This window comes from Rhagoletis pomonella, unplaced genomic scaffold, assembly GCF_013731165.1.
Source record: "Rhagoletis pomonella isolate Grant_MI unplaced genomic scaffold, Rhpom_1.0 Rhpom_scaffold_00012, whole genome shotgun sequence".
Classification (NCBI taxonomy): Eukaryota; Metazoa; Arthropoda; class Insecta; order Diptera; family Tephritidae; genus Rhagoletis; species Rhagoletis pomonella.
In genome coordinates this window covers 9,302,442-9,325,012 of record NW_023458566.1, presented here as the reverse complement: position 1 = coordinate 9,325,012, position 22,571 = coordinate 9,302,442, and the positions used below count along the sequence as shown (strand labels likewise).

At 35.7% G+C, this 22,571-nt stretch overlaps 3 protein-coding genes across 5 annotated transcripts in view; 2 read left to right on the top strand and 1 right to left on the bottom strand.

Annotated features, from left to right (window-relative positions):
* The window catches only part of LOC118747821 (protein melted), a 38,636-nt gene extending 31,758 nt beyond the window's left edge, over window positions 1-6,878 (top strand). For 2 of the 3 annotated variants that reach the window (XM_036481992.1, XM_036481994.1), the window contains 8 exons: window positions 42-403; window positions 471-1,100; window positions 3,648-3,760; window positions 3,912-4,164; window positions 4,689-4,858; window positions 4,933-5,061; window positions 6,241-6,522; window positions 6,599-6,878. In XM_036481992.1, coding sequence (XP_036337885.1) covers window positions 42-403; window positions 471-1,100; window positions 3,648-3,760; window positions 3,912-4,164; window positions 4,689-4,858; window positions 4,933-5,061; window positions 6,241-6,522; window positions 6,599-6,856 — 2,197 coding nt within the window. In that variant the 3' untranslated portion in view covers window positions 6,857-6,878. The remainder of the gene's footprint in view (window positions 1-41; window positions 404-470; window positions 1,101-3,647; window positions 3,761-3,911; window positions 4,165-4,688; window positions 4,859-4,932; window positions 5,062-6,240; window positions 6,523-6,598) is intronic. The other variant, XM_036481995.1, reaches the window with a different exon arrangement.
* LOC118747822 (calcium homeostasis endoplasmic reticulum protein) overlaps window positions 1-22,571 on the top strand; it is a 43,249-nt gene that overhangs the window by 10,383 nt on the left and 10,295 nt on the right. The window lies entirely within an intron of this gene.
* LOC118747823 (glycerol kinase) lies at window positions 8,976-11,048 on the bottom strand. The gene is made up of 2 exons (XM_036481998.1): window positions 10,336-11,048; window positions 8,976-10,267 (listed from the first exon to the last, which is right to left on the bottom strand). The coding sequence occupies exons 1-2, from the start codon at window positions 10,949-10,951 to the stop codon at window positions 9,165-9,167; spliced, it is 1,719 nt and encodes a 572-aa protein (XP_036337891.1). The 5' UTR covers window positions 10,952-11,048; the 3' UTR covers window positions 8,976-9,164.

Below are 22,571 nucleotides of genomic sequence, written 5' to 3'. Positions count from 1 at the left end.
GAATTTTTCATAGAAACTAAGCCAACTTCATAAATTTTTAGTCAACAGAAACTCTCAACATCCGATATAAACATCGATACTAGTACTAAGATGTCAGGCGGCGTAACCATAGTGAACCTGAACAGTCCGACCGATCCGCCACCGCCAACACCAACAGCCGCCGCAGCAGTGGTGGCTACTGTACTCAATACCGTAGCAGCCAATAATTCGAGCGCATCCAATGCCTCAGCCACATCGATACCAATCCCTGCCGAACCAGCTTCCAGCGCAGCAACCATTTCGGTGGCAGCCGCCACAGCCACCACAGGTCGCTTGCATAAAAGCAAAAATAAGAGTCGCAGTAGTCCAAGTAGTCCGAAGGATGGTAGCCGCAAGGCATTACTCAGTGGCAATCTGAAAATATGTGAGCACTTGCATTCACGCATCTATTTAATTTAGCATTTCTGTAATTGATTACCACATTCCATTAGCAACAACACAACCAACGACGGGCGTCGCAACCAACACAACTGTCATACAACAGAGCAACCATGCAACTTTGGGCGGCGCGGCTGCTCCAGTGCCTCCCACGCCGCCGCATGCCGGTTATACGCGTCGCGTCAAACTCGGCGATTCGCGCAGTACTGGTCGCCTGCATCCAACCGGTAATACGCATCGCAGTATGACACGCCTCAATGTCGCCGGCGGCTCAGTGGGTGGTCTTCATAAGAGTATGACGCGCCTTAGCTCATCCCAGCATATCAATCAGAATGGCGGTTCCAGTTCCAACAATGCCAACAATTCACAATCCAGCGGCAATGTGGTGGTGCAAACAGCCACCGGCGCCAGTACGACAACGGTGGGTACGGGAGCAGCACCCAAAACTCCGACCAGTCCCAGCTGTCCAGGATATGTGACACCTGTGCCGCCACTGAGCAATAATGTCATTATAACGGGTCACAATAAGTGGGGTATTCCATCGACGCAGGTCACTTCGGGTGGCGTCACAGTGACTACATCTCCGACAAAAGTTAGACCGCATTCGCAAGGGCCCACAACGTTACTTAACTCGAGTACAGCTTTGTTGAAGTACACCACCGATGCGCTGAATCAATCAATTGGTGAGTAACAATCGGGGAGAATTTGTCAGATCTCTTGATACAACACAAGTTACACCTCCTCCTTCCAACCTATTTCCAATTTGTAAATATTCTCCACACGGCATCAACCAACTCTTCGCATATTTTTTCAAACCAATTCATCTAAGACCCGTATCTCTGTGGTCGAATCCCTTCAAAACGGCACGTTTTCTGAGACCGAGAATTCCGATAACACTACTTGAATTCACTGGTTAAGGCAGGGTTTAGAATGCTGCTATAAAACCCAAAACAAGAAGTCCGAAAAGAAAGGATATCGTTAAGTAACTGCAGACTTCCTCCTATATTATACAGATAACTACGTTTATATACGGACTCCAAACAGATCTCTCTTTAGTCACATCTTCTCAGGGGAGGAGTGATTAGGAGACAGCTGTCTGAATGCAACTATAGTGTTTCCAGCTCGGAGGTGGGTATCATTACGGAATCAGTAGAGGGGTATGAACATTTATTTTGATAGCCAAGCGGCTATCAGCACTTTGGAGTCACTCACATTTCGTTGAAAATTATCTCTCATGGGGTTGCTTAAAAGTACTTTCTAATGAGGCTAATATGTGTACGAGGTTAGCGTGGTAATAAAGGCAATTTTTTGCTAGGGACGGCACCTTTAAATTTGTCTCGCCGCGTAATAAGAGGTTGGGAGTCATTTTACTACCCTTTGACTACTCTTTGGTGGACCACCAGTTCCGAAATCGGGGAAGGGATCTTATCACACAGGTTCATACTACTGCAGATGTTTGGAAGACGATTAACGGCAATTATCTTCCTAAGCTGTCCACATTTTGTAGTTTTTACGATTGATATATTAACTCATGCTTTCTGGGGCGAACTTCAAGCATTTGCGCCTATAATTAGACCCTTAATCTGACAGCCCAAGATACTGGCCCTTATAAATGCTTACAGTTTAGAAAGAAGTTCGACTGCTTATGAATTTAAACAATATACAGACGATGCTCCGATGTCTCTGTGTCTTCAAAACAAATATGGCATTAGGCCTCTAGTATCACGCTGATACGGTGCATGAGAGAGCGCAGATGATTAATTCAAAGGGGGGAAGGTGATGTTTGATCTATCCAAAAATGTATTACAGTAGAAGAGCCCGCCTATCTGAGAACCAAATCACTCCACAGTACTTACTACATTTCGGTTTTTTCACTCCAAATTTCTGAGCCTCGAAGCAGACCAACCGAGTCCGCAAACTTGAACCGATCCGCAAGGGCTGACTATGCGCCTTACATTTCTAGTTCGAACCAATTTTCTTGTACATCGCAGTGACCTGGTACAAAGCATAGTATTACCAGTACCATTTTGATCGTTCAATGAGTTAAGGAGTATCAAAGCCTTACTTGATTAGCTTGGATGTGATCATTGTTCCATACAAAGTATGTTCCACATTTTTTTTTTTTTTGTATGAAAGGAAATAGTAATACCAACAGCAAATAAAAATTGGAAAAATTAACCGGACTTCTTAGCAACTTCAAACTTCCACTTTATAATACTAGAATTAGATAGACTATAAAACTGCATATCTAGAATTTTTGCGAGTTTGTTTTTAATTTTCTACAAACTTTGAAATGTGGATTTATATGACTTTCTTTATATACATAAGGAGCCAGACATTTATAAAAAATTAATTAACATTTTTTTTTATTATTACCAACCCGCCCATCCGCACAAGGGGCTTAGTTCGCATGGCGTACGGAAAACTTTTTTTAGTTTTTACGCCAAGTCACGAAAAACAGGAGTTTGTTAAATGCCGAGATCTAAAACTAGTCTATTAAAGAACCAAATTCATCAGCTAATTATTATGTCTTTATGTTAGTCAATCATTTATTTAGAGAGAAAGAAAAAGCAAAACTGTTAAAAATGGCCTGTACCTATTATTATGGCCAGGGGTGTATATGAGATCAAGGTGAGAGAATCATTTTGATCAGACGACTTTGTGTGGAATTTTGTGCTGGAATTTTCTGTCCGAAAAGTTGTATTTTAGCGTGGAGTCAGAAAAGCCATCATCGTTCCAACACTGGTATTTGCAATTAATATTTATCTCTCGCCTGTTTTTGTGAAGAGTGCCAGGAGATATTTAATTATGAACTCAGATATCTAAATTCCAATCCAACAACACCTTTAATGCATTCTACGAAGTTCCTGAAATCTTGGACTAATTTTGAGAAAAAAAAATTTCACTGTGAATCAAATTTGCTCAAGAGGTATATTTATTTTGTTGGTGTTGGTTGACTTTTCCGACTGGGTGGGAAAATCATTTATTTTGGAATGAATTTCTGTCACTCCTTGTCAAGATTCAAATCTTCGATTCCATTTCAAAAGCGAAAATCTTCGCTGTGTTTTGCTTTAAATTTAATCGGCTTGAGAAACTCAAGTCCACGATTTATTATACCAAATTATTTGCGCAAAATATTTGTTCTTTGAACTATTCTTCGACAAAAAAAAACTACTTAAGTCCGCAAATATTTGCTGAAGTAAAAACTAACGCAATAATTTCCACTGCAGGTTCAATTTCCATACCACAAAATCCGGTTTCGGTGCATCATGCATCGCCAGCGTTGCCGCAACAGAATAACGGCAATCAAAAGTCTGTGATGAAGCTGCCCGTGAATGGAAATGTAAGTTGCAACTTCAATTAAATACACTCTCAAAACCTATGTAACTGTCTGTGTTGTACAACATGGCGTATGAGTATCCAATGCTAAATATTACCCCACGTCAAATGTTACGCATACGCACCGCCTAACAAGTATTTACATTTTCTCGCAGAGCACACACGAAGTGATCGTCTCCGGGCCAACAACTAATATGACGCCACGTCGTAACAACAACAACACCAGTCGCACGCTACTCAACGCCAATAATAGCTGCATTTTAGATCAACGCATGAGCACATTCGAGCCCTATCAGATAATGCGCGACCCAGTACAGCAATTTTGTGAAAAACATTTCGGTTCGATTAAATCGTACATGGATGAGGTATCACAATCGCTGCCGCCGCCAACGCGTTGTAGCATTGAAGGTAAGCAGAAGTAATTTTTTGTTTTTTTTTGTTTTGAGACTTTGCATGAAACCAAAAATACACACACATACATACATAACATACATGTTAACATAATACTTACATACTTGCATAAATATCCAGCTAATACACTTCGCACACACAAGTAAACGTAATTGTTTATGTCATTCATCATTTAAAATAGCAAGCATGCATTTAATTAATTTTTATCGTCGTCATGTCTGACGTTCTCTCTTTCTTTTTCTTCTTATCCAAAATCCGTGCCTTATTTGTATTTATGTTTTTTTTTTTGTGTTAACCTTTATTTTTAAATTTATATAATTTTCATCTTCTGCATTTACTCCTCACTTTTTTTTTTTTGATTTCCTCTTCAAACTGCACTGCTGTAATGTCTCTCTTTCATCTTTATACGTATGTATGTATGTCTCCTCCTTTGTCGTCCGCCTCTACAAACATCAACAACGACAACAACTATCGCTGTTTCTATCCCTCTTTCTCCCACGTCTGGTATTTACGTCAAAAAGTTTCGAATGAATTTGCAGAGCGTCGCACAAAGAAAGTAGCCAAACTGCACTTCGCCTGCCAAATACGCGGCCCCCATTGTATGTACTCGAAGACCTGCTTTACGATGCGCACGCGCAACCCTAAAACCTGGATACATTTAATGTTTTTGGACTTTCAAGTGCGACACTATGTAAGTGGGGGGAAAAGATATTTTGCGATAACGTAACATGCTATGTTTTCTAAATTTACGAATTTAAATTTTAGGTGAAGGAAAAAACTGTTTTAAGTACACGCGAGCCCGGCATTAGCAATTTGAAGAATATCTGGCAAATACTCAAGTGCGAGAATCGCAGTTTCACAGAATTAGTCACCAGTCAGTTTCCGAATGCAAAGGTTTGTTTGTTTTATTGTAGATTTACAAATATTTGTACTAACTTATCAATACGCACATATATATGTATGTATGTATGTACATCTCTCTGCGTTAAGCCCATTGCAGCTGTGAACTCGCAGTGTTATAAGGACTTATAGCCTCAGTGCTATGTTAATTTGTAAAAATGCTGTTTTGCATGCAACGTCAATGCTATCGGTAATATATCGATAACTTATTCGATAACATAATCGATAAAACATCGTTAACATATTCGATAAGTTATGGATAACATAATCGATAAGTATGTATATCGATAACATATCGAAAAATACATCGATACGAAACCTGGAAAAAACATTTATAACGATAAATACTCATATGCATGTATATCGATAAATATTAAAAAATAGACAAGTATCTACAACTGTGGCAATAAATGCATAGATAATTTTATCTATTAACATAGTATGTATGACTTTAGGGTGGTCCTTAAAAAATCAAATGTAGGTCACACCCCCTCACAGATATCACATATAAATTTGGGTCCCGATTGGAGTTGTTTAAGGCGTGTCGCAAAGAGGTAAAAGACCCGATGCCTCTAGGGACTGAAAAAAATAAAAAAAATTTTTTTTCATTTAATGCCCAAAATCGAGACTACTAAGGTCGAAGATATCACATAAGATATTTAGTTTCGATTGATTGGGGTTGAGGCTTAAAAAATCTTAGGTAAAAATTTGCTTCCTACATTTACAAGGACTACCCTAATGTACTTGCATTCATTCACATGTTTGAGGCCGTGAGAACAGAAGTGGCCTAACCAAAATTTTTTTGTTGTACCTTCCTACTTAAAAAATTTGCGAACTCCAAGCTAAAACAACTCCAAGCCAAATAAATTACACAAGTTTTAAGGAAAGTTGTTGCATCCTCTGGCACTTATAATATTTCCTGTAACTATTTTTAATTTGTCAAGTTTGCGTACCACTAAATAGAAGCGGTTAGAAATAAAACAAATTTTTTTTTTGTTCTTACTTCTTGCATCCAAATATAATCCTTTTTTTTAAGTGAACTTAGCAGCTTTTCACTCTAAGCTAGCGATGTGTGTGCACTTATTTATGTACATATGTATATTTGTTTCTTCATTACTTTTGTTCTTCGTTCATTCCTATTTTCCTTTATTCATTACTATTTGCCTTCCGAAGGACCGTGAAATACTCGTCAACGAATTACGCCATTCCGGCTTCCTGGACGTTTTCGAGGTATCCAAAACCGACACAACCAATCCAAATTGCAACGAGTTGGAATATCAATGGGGCTGCCTGCTGTGTAATCATCCCGATAAAGCAGTTGGTTTTCTCAATGGCAGCAATCAGCCGATGATTGAGGGTCAGCTGAAGGAGAAAAAAGGCAAATGGCGACTATTTCGACGCTGGCGCACAAGATATTTTACGCTCTCTGGTGCACATTTGTCCTGCAAAGGATCGGTAAGTGAATAAACGTTTAACAGTACATTTTTTTTGTTTTTTTTTTTTTGAGTTTTGAAATTTTTAACTTCTACAGAGCGGTGGCGAAAGCATTGACGTCAATCAAATACGCTCCGTTAAGGTGTCGCGCGGCGCACGCAACATACCTAAAGCATTCGAAATTTTCACCGCCGATCAGACATTAATACTCAAACCCAAGGATGGCAAAAATGCCGAGGAATGGGTGCAGTGCCTCAGCATTGTGGTGGCACATTCGCAAGCCCGTGATAATCCCACTGCGAAAACAAATAGTCTGCCTGCACGCGGCATGGGCAGCAGCAAGCCATCGTTTTAGAACACTGACAACAAGACAACAACAACAAAAAAACAACATAACATAAAAGAGAATTGATAAGAGATTTTTTTTTATATGTATACATACATACATATGTATTAACGAATAAGACAAAAGCTTCAAAAGACATTATCGATTAAAGCATTGCTTGCAGCATATTTTATATAAGAAGTGCATACCTAAACACGTACATACATGCATACATATACATATGAAAAAAAAATATTAAAAAATACAAAAATTATAAAAAGACAAAAGATAAAGACGCTCAACAAAAGAATTTAGCAAACACATGGCACTTTAATTCATCTCCAATAATTAGAAAATCCACTAATTTTATAAACAAGCGAAATACACAACACACACACATTTACACTATAGATACTTACAAGCATGTACTTAATATTGAATAATTGTATGGCAACTATTTACTTAAAAAAAAAAAAGTTTCTTTGTTTATTTTAAGCTTAGCGATTTAATTACTTAAGTAACTAAAATATTTATTATAATTAATCGAATAAATGTTGATATACAATATTTTTATACAAAACAAAACTATTTCATGTCTGCATATTTTGTGTGTTTTATGTTAAAACTGGAAAACAAAAAAAAAAATGGTGTGTGCTCATCCTGTGGTGTAGTAGTTAATCAGTACTTATCTTCGTGGAGACACTGAATTTTCCCGACAGTGCATTGATATCGTCAAGCAAGGTTTTCATGTCGATTTTTGTAGCCCCTGGCAAGTTTTACTAAATTGAGATTTTTCGCAAAGGATCAGAAGATGCTATATCACGGATAAACTGTGATACAACAATTTATTCTGGCGCTGTATAAGTATTATTTTTCACTGCGTGAGCTCAAATAGGACAGTGGGTCTTCCTATACATACCCACTAGAATCGAGAGATCCGGCTTAGCGCACATCGGCCATTATGACCTCGCTGTAGCACATGCCCTGGTTTTCCCCAGAGTTTGCTGAGTTGACCCGAGACCCATCTTTACAATAGCAGTTCACAAATAGTCAAGGCGATTCCCACTCTCTCTTTTTTGGCGACCTTCCCTCGAAATAACCGTCTCTGGCCAGTTAATCAGCCACACAGTTTCCTACGATATCACTATGGCCTGGAAACCATACACGTCTGACAAAGCAATATTCTGACGCGACCGGAGGTGAATTAAGGCATTCCCTTACGATCTTCGATTGCCGACAGTCGGCTATGCGTAACCGCTCACCTACCTACTCAGATCTACATATGTATATCTGGCCAACGACTGTCACACCAGCTGATTCCCCAAAAACAGTTTGGCTATTTTTATGCTGCTGTTACAAATACAAAACCTAGTAAATCCACCGTAGACCAGGTCATTCACCCTTTGGTGTGTTCGGATGGTTTATGCTCCTTTTCCGGCGAGTACCGGGGATGATGGAACGACGAACACCATCGACATTGCGCAGCGAATAAAAATACAGCGACTACGCTGGCAAGGACATGTCTTACGAATGGAAACAAATGCTTCAGCCCTGAAGGTATTCTATGCGCCAACCGTTGAGGAAGGCCTTCTCTGTGTTGGCAAGATCAGGTGGCGAGAGCCTTGGACTCACTTGGAGTTTCTAATTGGCCCATTTAGTAAGAAGAAACCACTGGCATGTTTTGTCGCAATCGGCCAAAATCACATAGGCAGTTACAGCGGCAATCAATTCGATCACTAAATTACCGCAAAAGCCGTAATTTTCGCTTGAATTTCAATACAAGAAATTGTAGAAAAATTCGTTCATTCTTTATTAATTCTTCGTTTGTTCATGTCTACAAATGTTAGTTAATATTTTGTCATTTTAAATTGCATACTCGTATAAAGCTGTACATATTTACAATATTGGATAATAGTCTATAAGACTATATAGCACTATACAATTCACAGTGTATTTTGTCATTTAAGGAATTTATCACAACCAAAACTTAATAAGTACTTAAGGGTATATTATAGCAGACTTAAATATTTCTGTTGAACATAATTCAATAATGGCAAACTACATAATTAACTATCGATTATACTTAAGTAACTGGTGGCGATAAAATTCAGCAACAAAATGCAATATTACAAAATAAGCAACAATTTAGTTTTTTTTTTTTTGGGAAACAAAGACTTTCTGAAACATCTTAACAAATTAAGTGAAACTTTTAACTTCATAGTTATAACAAATTACGTACGTATATACATTATATACATTATGTACATATGTCCTATTATGTAATCTATCTACATTTGAGCTTATTTTAGTATGTATGTACTATACGTTTTTTGTATCGTTATTTCCCCGCAGTCGTCGAGTGTATGATCATGGCAAAGGTACTCATTATAAACAATGCCGCCGGTATCGAGGACAATAAGTTGTATGTTTCATCGGTTATTTGGCGGCTGGTTTTCTTAATTACCCAACCCATACTACGCTCCACAGCACGCTTCCATTTGCTATAGCGATGATGCCGTTCATCATCGGTGCTCGTTGGTAAGAAGATATCATAGTCCACCACATCATAAGCCACTTCGTCCGGATGAAAGTCAAACAAATCAATACCTTCCGCTTGCGCTGCGCACAATGCCGCACCGAATGTCGTCGTGTCCGTCAATTGTGAACGAAAAACCGTTAGTCCAGCAGTATCAGCCTGCAGTTGCATAAGTAAATCATTCATGCTGACCGAACCATCTGCATGCAATTTATTCAAATGAAATCCGCTCTCCTGATGCATGCACTCCAGTATGTCGCGTGTTTGAAAACATATCGCCTCCAGTGCTGCGCGCACTATGTGATGTTTTGTTGAGTATTGTGTCAGTCCAATGATCAAGCCACGTGCATCCTTTCGCCAATAGGGTGCATAGAGACCGGTAAAGGCCGGTACAAAATATACATCTCCCGTCGTTGCTACCTCCTCGGCGCTCTTTTCTGCATTTTTGTAGTCCTTTAACACACGCATGCGTGTCTCTAGCCAACGTAGCGCGTGTCCGCCCACTGCCACAGAGCCCTCTAGCGCATAAGTGGCCGGCTTATTGGGACCCAACTTATAGGCGACGGTGGTGATAAGACCATGCGCGGAAATAACTGGTCGTTCGCCAATATTACAAAGCAGAAAGCAGCCAGAACGATAGGTATTTTTCGCTTGACCTGGCTTCACACACATCTGACCCAGCAGTGAAGCGTGTTGATTGCCCAGAATGCCACTAATCGGTACACCAGTGAGCACACACCTGTCGCTGGTGATGAGCCCATAAATTTCTGAGCTGCTGCGTATCTCTGGCAATATAGTTTTGTCAATTTTGAAAGTGCGCAACAGCTGTGGATGCCAATGCAGTGTATCGATATCCATTAGAAGTGTACGTGAGGCATTTGTGACATCGGTTATGTGCAATGCGCCTGCGATAGTAAATTATTTTCAAGAGATATTTAATTGTATAAATGTATTGCTGGTAAAGTTAACGCACCTTTAGTAAGATTCCAGACAATCCATGTGTCAATTGTGCCAGCCTTACAAAAGCCCTCGCGGTGAACCCTCCTCACTTCGGCCACATTATCAAAGAGCCAACGCAATTTCAACGCTGAGAAGTATGGCGAAACTGGCAAACCGGAAATGTGCTTGAAATGATTTTTGTCTTGATTATCCAATTTTGAGAGCACTCTATCCACACACTGCTCACTGCGCATATCCTTCCAAACGAGCGCATTGTATAGCGGCTGTCCAGTGCGTGAGTCCCAAACAACTGTCGTTTCCCGCTGATTCGTTACGCCAATACAATTGATGTCTGCGACGCTGTAACCCAATTCGGGTAGCTGAGCACAGGCTTTTTCACAGCATTCATAAATGGCATCCATCAGTTCTAGTGGATTTTGTTCATACCAACCAGCATGTGGCGTGGTCATCGTCAACTCAATTTGATACTTTGCCACTTCTTTGAAAAAAGGCACCGAGTATAAGGAGAACTGCACGCTACTGGTACCCTCATCGATGACGCCAACGAGACTCCGACCGGTGGTAGTAGGATTTTGAGAGGTAATTATACGGCGTTTCGACGCAATCGACAGGCGTTTGCCTTCCGTCATGTCTGCTATGTCTTGCGTGACTAACGAGTTAGCTGTCTTCCAACGATCCAAACAGATTTTGAGTCAAACTACGCCGACTGAAATTTAAAGATAATGAATTATTTGAAAAAAAAAAGTCCAAATAAAAATTATCTGGATAAACTGAACGGGGCAAAGGTTTGTATGGTACACATACATATGTACATTTAACTGCATGTGTTTGTATGTATGTACATATTTTTATTTATTTTGGCAGAGAAATTTTTCATCGATTTTGGACCTGCACACATACATATGTATTTATGTATAACCATTTAAAAATGTCCTTGCATTATGTGCGAATTTATTTATCTACAAATGTTTTACACTTTCTGTTGGTGTTGGCTCTTCTGTTTAATTAAATTTAAAAAAAAAAAATGGGAGTGACTCAGACGAGCCTCCATTTGCGAGAGCGTTAACATTTCATGTGCATATACATGTATGTATGTATGTACATTAGGGTGGGAAAAAATTCTCTTCAGAATTCTTTAAAAAATAAAACTATAATGCGAATTTTACTAACTATTTTTTCATAACGTGATTTTTGTATATTAGAGACAATATTATAGGTTATGAAAAAGTAGTTAGTAAAACTTTAAAGTTAAATATTCGCCAAAAGCACTATGTTTTGAAGTTCTCTGAAAGGAATTAATTTTATTCGATCTAAAAACACTTTTGTCCTTAATGAATTTATAGCAATTCTGTGACACAGTTTATTCTCCCCAGTAAAATGTGAAGTTGGGAAACTTCACAGCCAGGTGCACGCACGGTGGTGGCAAGCTGGATTTTACTGTTCGAAATAGTTTAGGGCCTTCAATTTTTAACCGATTTGATTAAGAATTCGCTGTTTGATTTTTACTATGTAAAATTTATTTTCTCTGCACTTTACAACAAAAAATTTTATTTCAATTTTTATTAGCTTTCATTAAAAAAAAAAGTTGATCAGATCGGTTGAAAAATGAAGGCGTTCGACTATTTTGAGCAGAAATTCTAGTTTGCTACCACTGTGCAGCGGCACGATTAAATATTAACCGATTTTAAATTTAAAAAAGGCGGGTCTACTCATTTTGGATGTGCTTTAGTTTATATTTGGACCTCCCTAATGTAAATCAAATGAAATGAAATATATATATATATGTAGACGCCATACGAGCGAGCAAACCTTGTATGTATGTATGTATGTATATGCGCATAAACCATATAGTAAATAAAACTATCTCTGAGCAAAAAACTGCACTAATAGTCTACTTTGGGTAATTAACACTCTGTTACGTTATTTCCAAAGCCAATTGACTAGCTTTAATCTGTGCGATTGAAGGCTTTGTGGATGCAATATACAACATGCAACTAGCGCACTTTGCAATTTATTTGGTGTGTTATATAAAATGTATTTTTTTTTATTTAATCGCACTATTTTTTCCACGGTGTGCATCTACTTAATATTTTTAGCATCTGTATAGGTTTTCGTTTTATATGCATGCATGTATGTATGAGCATACGTTGTGATCACGTGCCTTTTTCATTTGGACGTAAACAAATTATTTATACAAATTTATTTACAAACTAATTATTTATACAAATTTTTTTTTACGTTTAGAGTACTTTTTCGCAAATATGTACATGCACGCATACGTCACACGCATACATATGTATGAAGAAATGTTAGCAATCCGGTGAATTGTCTGGCTTTTGCGCTTGGCACGAATTTGCAAATTTTTTGGTTTTTTATTTTTGTTTTTTTTTTTTAATATTATTTTCTGGCAGCGAAATAAAAAACTTAAACGGAAACCAAACAAAAAATAAATCACAATTGTGAAGTCATGGCCATTCAAGATAAAAAATTTAAAATCAATCTCAGTACATTTTTTTTTTAATCCTGTTAAAGTCGCAATGGAAAATAGAACAGATATTTCAAATTGCTTGCCAAAAATTAGAAAAAATTTCCAAGATATAAATATTTTGCAGAAATTGTACACATTATAGAGAGAGGAAGGGATAAGAAGTAAGTACATAGAAAGTACGTTAACTTAAATAGAGGGTGGTGCATAGCGTTATAGAAGATAAGAAATACAGAAATTCAAAAAAAATAAATATAAGTTTTAAAAAGCATTTTGAATTTTTTGAATTTGGAAAATTTAGAAAAAACTGTTAAGCATTTTTTGGTTAAGAAAACTGTGTTCGTATTGGAAAACAGCCCACTGAATTATAAAACTTTTAAGTTTTCAAATATTTTGAACTAGTCATTAAAAAAGTATATTCGAAATTTTTTTTTTTATTTCTAAAATTAAAAAAAATAATCTAAAATTTAAAGTTTTTGAAATTTTGAAAAAATTTAAAATTTTTGCAAACAGTCGAATTTTGTCTTTAAAATTGCTGGGAAAATTTAGTTTGAAAAGACTGTGTATTTTGAAACAACCAATGCAGCAAATTTAGAAAGAAAAATTTAAAACTTTTGCAAACAGTCGAATTTTGTCTTTAAAATTGCTGGGAAAAATTTTTATGAAAGGACTGTGTATTTTGAAACAACCAATGCAGCAAATTTAGAAAGTGAAAAAGATTTTTTTCGTAAAAGGTTTCCATGCAGCCAACATAGAAGAATAGCTGGCGGTTATTTCCACAAACTTAACTCGAAAAAAAGTCAATTATGGTACTCTTGCAGCAAATTAGCGATATGTATATATTTCGAATTAGGGTAGACCGGTTTCAGATACTGAAATTCCACCAAAAATCATTGAATGAAATCGCACACATTTTACTTAGACTTTTGTACAAAAATTTGGAAAATTCGACAAAATTTCATCATTTAATAAACAAAAGATATGTAAATAGCCTGCTTTTGTTAAATATTGCGTCCCTATTTATGTTTTCGTTACCGTATTTACATACATACATACATATGTGATAAAAACATAAAAACACTGCGGTTGTTCACTCTTGCCTGGTTATCAGCTTATGTGGTTATATTTTTATATTTTCAGTTTACAACAATAAAATACACTGCACAATAATAATTTTTAACCAGATAACCTGATAAGCAGGCAAGCGTGAACAACCTCACTTTTAAATAGAGTGTTTCAAAAAAATTTATCCAATGCTCAAATCTGCCACACCTCCGGCGCTATAATGTATACTTTAATTGCTCTCCTTTTTTGCAAGAAGAAGCCGAACAAGTCAAACCTACTAAGCAGTTCAGTTGGGGTTTTTTTTTTTTGTTGTTATTCGAATATTGCACAAAAATATTAAATACACTCCCCCCCACATACATATACATACATGAAAACCTGTTTTTAAAATTGCAAGCACCAAAACGCGGGTATGTATGTAAATGGAACTTCTACCAAGCACAATTATTTTAAAACCTTCTTCTGTATGCGATGTAAACAATTGCAATAGGAGTGAAGTTCATTAAAACTCGTGCTGGCGGAAAGGCAAAAAAAAATTAAAAAAAAAAAATGCGAGCACAACAAAAGCACAAAACACTTGCATGAACTTACATATCAACTAAGCTCACAACTGTGTTCACTGCTCAGGGTAAAGTACAAACTCCGCCTAATTACATGGAATGTATGAACTTCTGCGATCGATAAGAATAGCGGCTGACGCATATATGTATGTACATATGTATGTATATAATAAATTTTCGATCGTTCGTTGTTTTTATTATATATATATATTTTTTTTAAGACCAAAGATAATAAACTGAGAAAAAAAGCTAATTGATATGCGTTATTTACGTCGACTTTTATTTTTATTTTTACTTTTATTTTTTTTTTCGTCTATGACACTAATATGCTGCGCTTATAAACCGCAATGCACGTCCATCCACCAGCTATGTCCAACACCAACTGAGGAGCGCATTTGTACGACAAATACACGGATAGCGCCAATTTTTCGAAAGCAGTGACGTTTAGCTCTGAATGATCGCCAAATGAACGACAAATGGTGGGAGCTAAGCGATGGAATTTGTTTCTTTTATTTACAATAACAGCAGCTGCAGTGCAATTTGTAATGAGTGCATGAATTGTGCAAGTAATGCAGATAAGAAAAAAAAATCGATGCCGATTGGTGATATTGGTATTGGAGAGGGCAATGGTGGCAATGACGACAGCGATGGCAATGTCAATGACAAGAAGGATGCTATTTATTCGAACAACTACATATGTACAGTGCGAACGGACAATAAAATATACGATCTTCGGAAAGAGAACACAAAAATCTGCTAGACACACAACGGAACAGATAGCAAACAGCCAGCGAATGAGGAAGGTGTGGGTGAAAGTGGTATTTACCGCGGCGTGGGAAGAAGCTGGATGAAGCAGAGGAGAGTAGTTGGCAGCATGAAACAAATCACAGCCTGCATTCGGTATGACAGCAATTCAAGTGAAAAAAACTAAAATTTATTTCGGTAGCATAACATTTAGCTTTGGTGTTACGATAACAATTACATACTATTGCGCTTGCTTGATGAACATTTGAAATATATGTTTACTATATAATCTAGTATTTGCTTTGAAAACAAATATTTAGTAGCTAAAGAAAAATTTATAATTGGAAGTTCACATCTCTACATCCGCCACTTTATGTTGGGCTTAAATAATAAGTTTTAGCGTTGATTGGACTTATTGATTTATAGCAAATGAAGCAGTTTTTCCGCAAATCTATTATTAAAAATTATTATTAAAACTCTTGTTACAATAATAATAATAATTGATTCACTATAAGCTATGATTATAGATATAGAAATATTTAAATAAAGAATCGATTAGAATCGAATAATACGAATCTCGCCGTCGATTATTCACTTACAAGAATCGTAAGGATTAAATAAGATTCGAGGATCGATTAATTTTCAAAACTTTTTTTCCATCCCTATTTGCTTATTGTTTTGAGGCTTGTCTGAATGCGTACATATCGACATTAGTCTTTTAGAAATTTCGCAGCAAGCAGGCAAGAACGATAAGGGATATACTCTGGAGGTATGTATAGCGTAAAAGTAATGGCCCATCTTATCTTAAAACGAATGTTTCATAAATAAAACGTGTTTAAGCGAAACACACTTTATTGATTATTATTTTATTTGTGTATGTAAACAGTGACTCAAACAATTGACCACGTATTGATTTTCTTCAAATATTCGTAATGTTTTTCGAGCTAAATATTTTTTGCTATTTTTATATGAAAAATGACGTCTAAGCTTTATTCAAAACCGTGTAAATCACAGTTTCAAACTTTATACAAAATTTAGGACAATTCAACAAACTTTCATCAAAATTTTAACTTTTTATTCTAAATTTTTAAAACATTTTTGGGTATGCAGTTTTATAGCCCATATAATTTTAGTCTAACGAAGTGCAAGTTTCAAACGGCTAAAAAATCGCGTTAATTCTTGAGAATTTTTTATTTTTTTTGGTGACGGATTTTTGAATTTTTTTTTTATATAAGTATGAATTTCTTATGAAATAAAACGCGGGAGACCGTCAGCAACAAAATTTCAAATATCAACGCAAATTTTCTTTCATAAATTGCGCTTGTTATAATAAAACCCCGAAAATGTAGCCTCCAAAAAAAAAACTTCTCAGAAAAACGGGATTTTTTAGCTGTTTGAAACTTTCACTTCATTAGACTAAAATTGTATGGGCTATAAAACTGCAAGCACAAAAATTTTCTAAAAAGTTGAAATTTTGATGAAAATTTTTGGAATTTTCCTTAGTTTTGTATAAAGTTTGAAACTGTGATTTACACGGTTTCGGTTAAAGCTTAGACGACATTTTTATATAGAAAAAAAAACAGAAAAAAATTTAACTGGAAAAATATTACGAATATTTAAAAAAAAAACAACACGTGGTCATTTGTTTGAGTCACTGTATAATTTACACATATTAGAGCTCTGCATGAGTTGATTTAAATTTTTAGCCGAGCAAAGCTAAGTGTATTCAACAAAGTAGGAGTGATAATCAAATTTAGTTATCTTTGTACATATCGCACCCTACATCGAAATCAATCACAACTCAAAATTTTTCAAAATTCATTTTCCACACATAACACAGTTCGCATACTATATTTTTAACGTACGCCAAAATTTCTTCTTCATCACTATCTTCGTTAACTGGACAAATACTGATAAGACAGTTTTTGTTTCGCTTGTGTCGCATGCGCAGCATCAATAGTTTTTTGCCTCGCCTGAATATTTCGATTTTTTTTAGTCGTGATTGTTTTTAATTTAGGGTGTATGGAACTATATGTCAGAAAATGTATAAAACCGTTAAAAAGAAATTTTTTCAATGCAATTTAAATAATGTTTTCCTGTATTTGGCATTCTACTTGCAGACCAAAAAAGAGAGCTATGGAAATCATTTCTACTTTGCTAAATATGTATTTGTATTTTGTAACAGAATATAGTCGAATTTTGTCGTCCTTTTCAAATTGTTAAAAATTAGTCGTTTTCGACAAGTCATATGATTTGGCGTGAAATTCCGTACTTTGGTGTTAGTGTTCTGGTATTATCTAGCCAGCAAAAATCCGAAAATGAAAACTGGATGAAATTTAGATTTTTGGTCATTTACTGAATACATTTTGAGGACGTTAACGATCCGTTAAAAAGATTTTAAAAAGATTTTTCTGACGGAATTTTTCGTGGAATATGGTTTATTTTTGCACTTCACAGAAGTTTTTTCATAGAGTTCTGTACTTTTTCGGATACTCTGCTGACTGGGTAACTACCTAACGGAAATTTAGACGCTTGTGTATGCATTGATAACATAAAGAGCTATTTGGAGCCCTCGTTAGAGGTCGAATTTTTCAAGGTGACTCTGCGCTATGCCACAGGGAAAAGATATTACGGAACACTTTTAGCATTAAATGGCAACATTCCCAGGAATACTGATGTCCTCTTTTCTGTTTAAAACACTTAACGAGATTAGAATCAAAAGGATATACCAACTTTGAAGAAGCCCGAAAATATCCCATGTTTAAATGCTATAGAAAACTGCTTGGCTATTCTCCAGAAGCATGTGAAAAGGTAAGAATGTTAGTGTTCTTCATATTTATTTGTCATTTGTTTGTGAAAAAAAAAACTTTTTAACATGAATGAAAAACTGTCTCAGGCCGAGGCATTTCTGAGCGGCTGAGCGGCATTTCTGTGTGGCGCCGCTCTGCCGCTCCTTGCGTGGCCTCGGCCTTGCTCATATGCCATGTTGCACAGATATCCTTTTTTGAAATTTTGTACTGATTCAAACCATTTTTTACCGCTTTCAAAAAAATTGGAGGCTATGAATTCGTCGGAATATAGTACATGCATATAAATATTTTTTTTTTTTAAATGTGTTACCGCTTTGGACCACTTTAAAATGTTTCGATAATTCTTTTTTTAAAGGCCAGGTGGTACCTCAGAGGTGGTCTAGATCAGATCATTTGCTTAAAAGGCGCTTAACTGTCACTTAGTATATTTTTGGTTAATTTTTCAACCACATTGTACATTATCCTAAAAAATAGTGTTGGTAAACAAAGTTAACAAATATAATTGGTGTATTCACAAAAGTGTCGTAGGTATCGTATTGCTACATGCATGGACTCAACCAGTTATGACTTTTATAATAATCGTCTTCAAAAAAAAAAACTTGTTTCGAATAGAAAATTTGTTAATATAAAATTACAATAAAAAGTTGAATTGTATTATTTCAGTCAGATGATAACATTGAAACCAAGGCGAATATAAGTATTTTTTGTCATAAATAAAAGGATATTTAAGTGAATTTGGGCTCAATCGATCGGTTTTTAACTTCTAGAATAAAAATTGTATATAGTTTGTTTTGTATTGGATGCTTCTGAATTAAAAATCAAAATCAAAACTTAGTTGCAATCAGATAAAGTCGCGCATACTTTACACAAAAAAAATATTAAAAATCAAGGCGAAAAACTAACCACTTAAAGTTTTCACATTATTATTATCATTAAATAACGGGATATAAAACTGCATACTAGAATTTTGCTATTTAAAAAATACATTTGAACGTATTCATGCAGGCCTCTGATATTGCATATGTACATATGCACGGAGAGTTAGCACCCGCCAAAATAAAATAATAAATCAATTGTAATAGGATTGATTGTAGATCGTAAAATGATATGAAATAAATAAAACATGAACTCAATACTAGTTATGTAAAAGACTATCACTTGAATGTTTATTGAGACACATGTCGTATGTGGACTTGTAAATTATATGCGTATGTAAGTTTAAAAAAAAAATGACTCCAGTTGATAAGCAAAGCTTCAAAATGAATGAGGCTGCATTTCGCTTCTATTTCCATTTCGATTATGTGCGCACGCCGAAGAAGAGTAGCATTTAAATTTTTAGTATAAAAAATGCATTAAATACCACGAAAATGATCTCATAAATGGCGCACCCATGATCACGATGGCAGTTCAGGAAAAGACAAAATCCGCTGGCTGGGTTGGCTAGTATAGTCGGGGCATCTTATTCAAATTGGACGGAACAATTTAAGTTTTTGCGTCAAAGTATCGCGAGCCTTGCGGAGCAACTCGAGCTCCTCGTCTGCGATAGCTGGCGATGTTCTCCGATGATGGCATTCAAGAGGTGAGAGTTGACGAAGGTGTTGATTGATTATCGAGGAATGACCTGTCTTTAATATATATATTTGCATAGTCGGTCTGATTCAGCGGATGCTATACTCTCATTCCAAAGACAGTCGGTTCTATATGCTCGACTTTTTCCCGACTCAATATTTTTAAGATCGGTGAATCCCAATAAGTGTGAATTTTATGCTCATTTTTTTCCTGTTTTACTTGTAATCCAAAATACTTCGACCTTGTTTTGACTTGGTCATGATTTCTGACTAGCAGTAAGTGTTACTGAAGAGAAAATATTTAAAATAAAACCGGTTAAACCGAATAACTCGAAAACTGGCTTTCGAAAAAGGGCAAAGAATTGAACGCCCTAATATGTATTTACATATGTACATAAGTACATAAGTTGCACTTTTCTTTTTTAACTTGTGCGCCAAACGACAAAAGAAGATTAAAATTAAAAACAAAATTCTCCTAACCAGCGGACAGAGGTGAATGATACACTGAACGCTGTTTATAATCTTAATTAAATATATGTACATATGTTTTACGGACATACATATGTATGTATGTATATTTACAAATGTATACAAAAAACGCTATACATATTAATTCCAGTCCAGTCACTAAAACTAATATTCTAATTTATCATACATTTTTTATTGAATCTCTCAGGAAGCACGTCAAAAAAAGAATACATACATGCATACATATTTACATACATACATATATAGTATGCATGTTCAGTTCATTTTATCGTAAAACTTGTGACAGCCACACCCACTTATGACCTAAATATTTTTTAATATCAAAACAAAAATTTGGGTATATTTTTCAGTTCAGAACAATCCTCCGGGGTGGCGGCATTAAAATTCCGGCTTTATTGTTTTTTTAGGCCACTCTAATGTACATACGTATGCAAAAAATTCCACATGAACTAAAAATATTTATCTGAATAGCACTTGACTTTTGCTCACTGCGCCGCGACTGACACAGGAAATAATCCTAGATAAACCAAATTGGTCTAAGTTATAAAAAGCAATCAGCCAAATGATAACATAAAAAATGTATGGGATGGATGTATTCATACATACATATGTATGTGTATGTACATTAGACCGTACCAGAAAAAAATCGTCGTACACCCGAGTCTAAAGTATTTTTACAAGGCAATTTCAAAAAAATACATAATAATTTTTTGGCCGAACGTAGGGGTCAACCTTTTTAAATTTTCCATCATATCTTCGGTATTTACAGGCGAATCGTAAAGTATGATATATCGATGTTCTTATCTCGAGGCATTTTTTGGTTCTAAAGATACCCACCAGATCTCGGTTCTTATCGCCCAAACGTACCACCCTAATATCAGTACAATAACGCACGCCAAAAATCATTATACTTTTGCTAAGGAAGTACATACATATTTCAATTAGACCAGTAGAACTATTTTATAACAACCTTGTATATTGCCGAATGTATTAGTGGTGTCACCAAAAACTTTAAAAAGGCGACTCCAAAAAAAAAATCGAGATTGCCTTGCAAAAATTATTTATGACCTTTCAATTATTTACTCTTAAAGTAGTATGGTCTAATGTACATATGCATGTAAACTTAGGTTATAAATATTTAGCTAATAAACAGTAAGTACTACAGTGGCTCTTAACCTTTTAATGATGAGAGACTATTTGACAAAATTTCTGTCCCTGCTCGCACCACGTACTTTTCAGATAAGAATGTTTGCCCTATGTTCCCTTCAACTACATTCCTAGCTGTTTTCATCGCATCGTCAAAGCTTCATTGCGCGCTTGCTTTTATACTCGGGTTCGGGTGTGTTGCAGCGACCATCGATTAAGAAGCACTGATGTACTAGCTTTTACTTATCAGCAACTACCCAATTTCAAAATGCAAATAGTAACTAAGTAAGGGCGTAATGTACATACATACATACATAAATATGTATTATGAATTTATGAGCATAAAGCATTCGCATTTGCTGATAGACGAGACATCTTATCTAAGAATTGAGTATCGATTATTTGCTTGAAATTACTTTTACTTTCGGACAGTGAAATCTATCCAATTATTATTCTGAAAAGCAGCGTTTAGCTTGGATAAACTACAACAGCTACAAAATTGAAATTTGGTGTCACATTTTCGATTGGCTTCAAATTTTTTATGGGTTCTATACAGGAAATAAGCTAACACGTGTTGGAGGATTTTTTTTTTTTTCTTTGGAGATATGATCTGTCAAAGTTTGCATTTTTTTCGTAATTCTAACTAATCATGTATTTTTTTTTTCTTTGGACTAATCATGTACTTCCTCAAATCGTTATATCTCGGGTTCTGCTCATCGTAGAGACTTCATCTTAACGTCGTTTTTAAGCTAAAAAAAAACTGGCTTAATATTTTTATATATAAGATGGTCAAGATTGTCCTAAACCTAACTTAGCTATTAACAGTTGAACTTTTTGAAGTTGATTTGAATATTAAAAGATCAGTAAATTAGGGATTGAAAATTATACCATTGTAATCCTTGTTTAATTCTCTATAAAAAAACGTGGTTCAAAAAAATGGGCGTTTTGCAAGAACTATTTTTAAATTATTTTTCTTTATGACGAGATGGTTTATTTTTGAGAGATATTTAGTAAGGTGTTAAACATCGGGTTTTTGCAAAAATTTTAATTTTATTGCGAATTCCGATAGAATACCTTTAAGAAGGCAAACCCCTAGAAATGGGCGGGGCAATTGCAGAACTAAAGTTAGCAAAACGCAGATTTTTTTGCGGATTTCGGCAGAATAACGCTTCGTTGCTCCACAACTTTTTCAACTTTTTTTCTGAAACTCTCCTTAGTGGACGAATCGGCAAGGAAAGGTATGACCACCGACAACTTTCCGAAAAAGGACATTGAATTTACAGTCACTTTTACGCAGTTTGTTATACTAGTTCACAACATTTTAGCAACAACTTTTCACCCTGTAAAACTTCCAGTATTGCCTGGCCTTTCTATAATTGCGC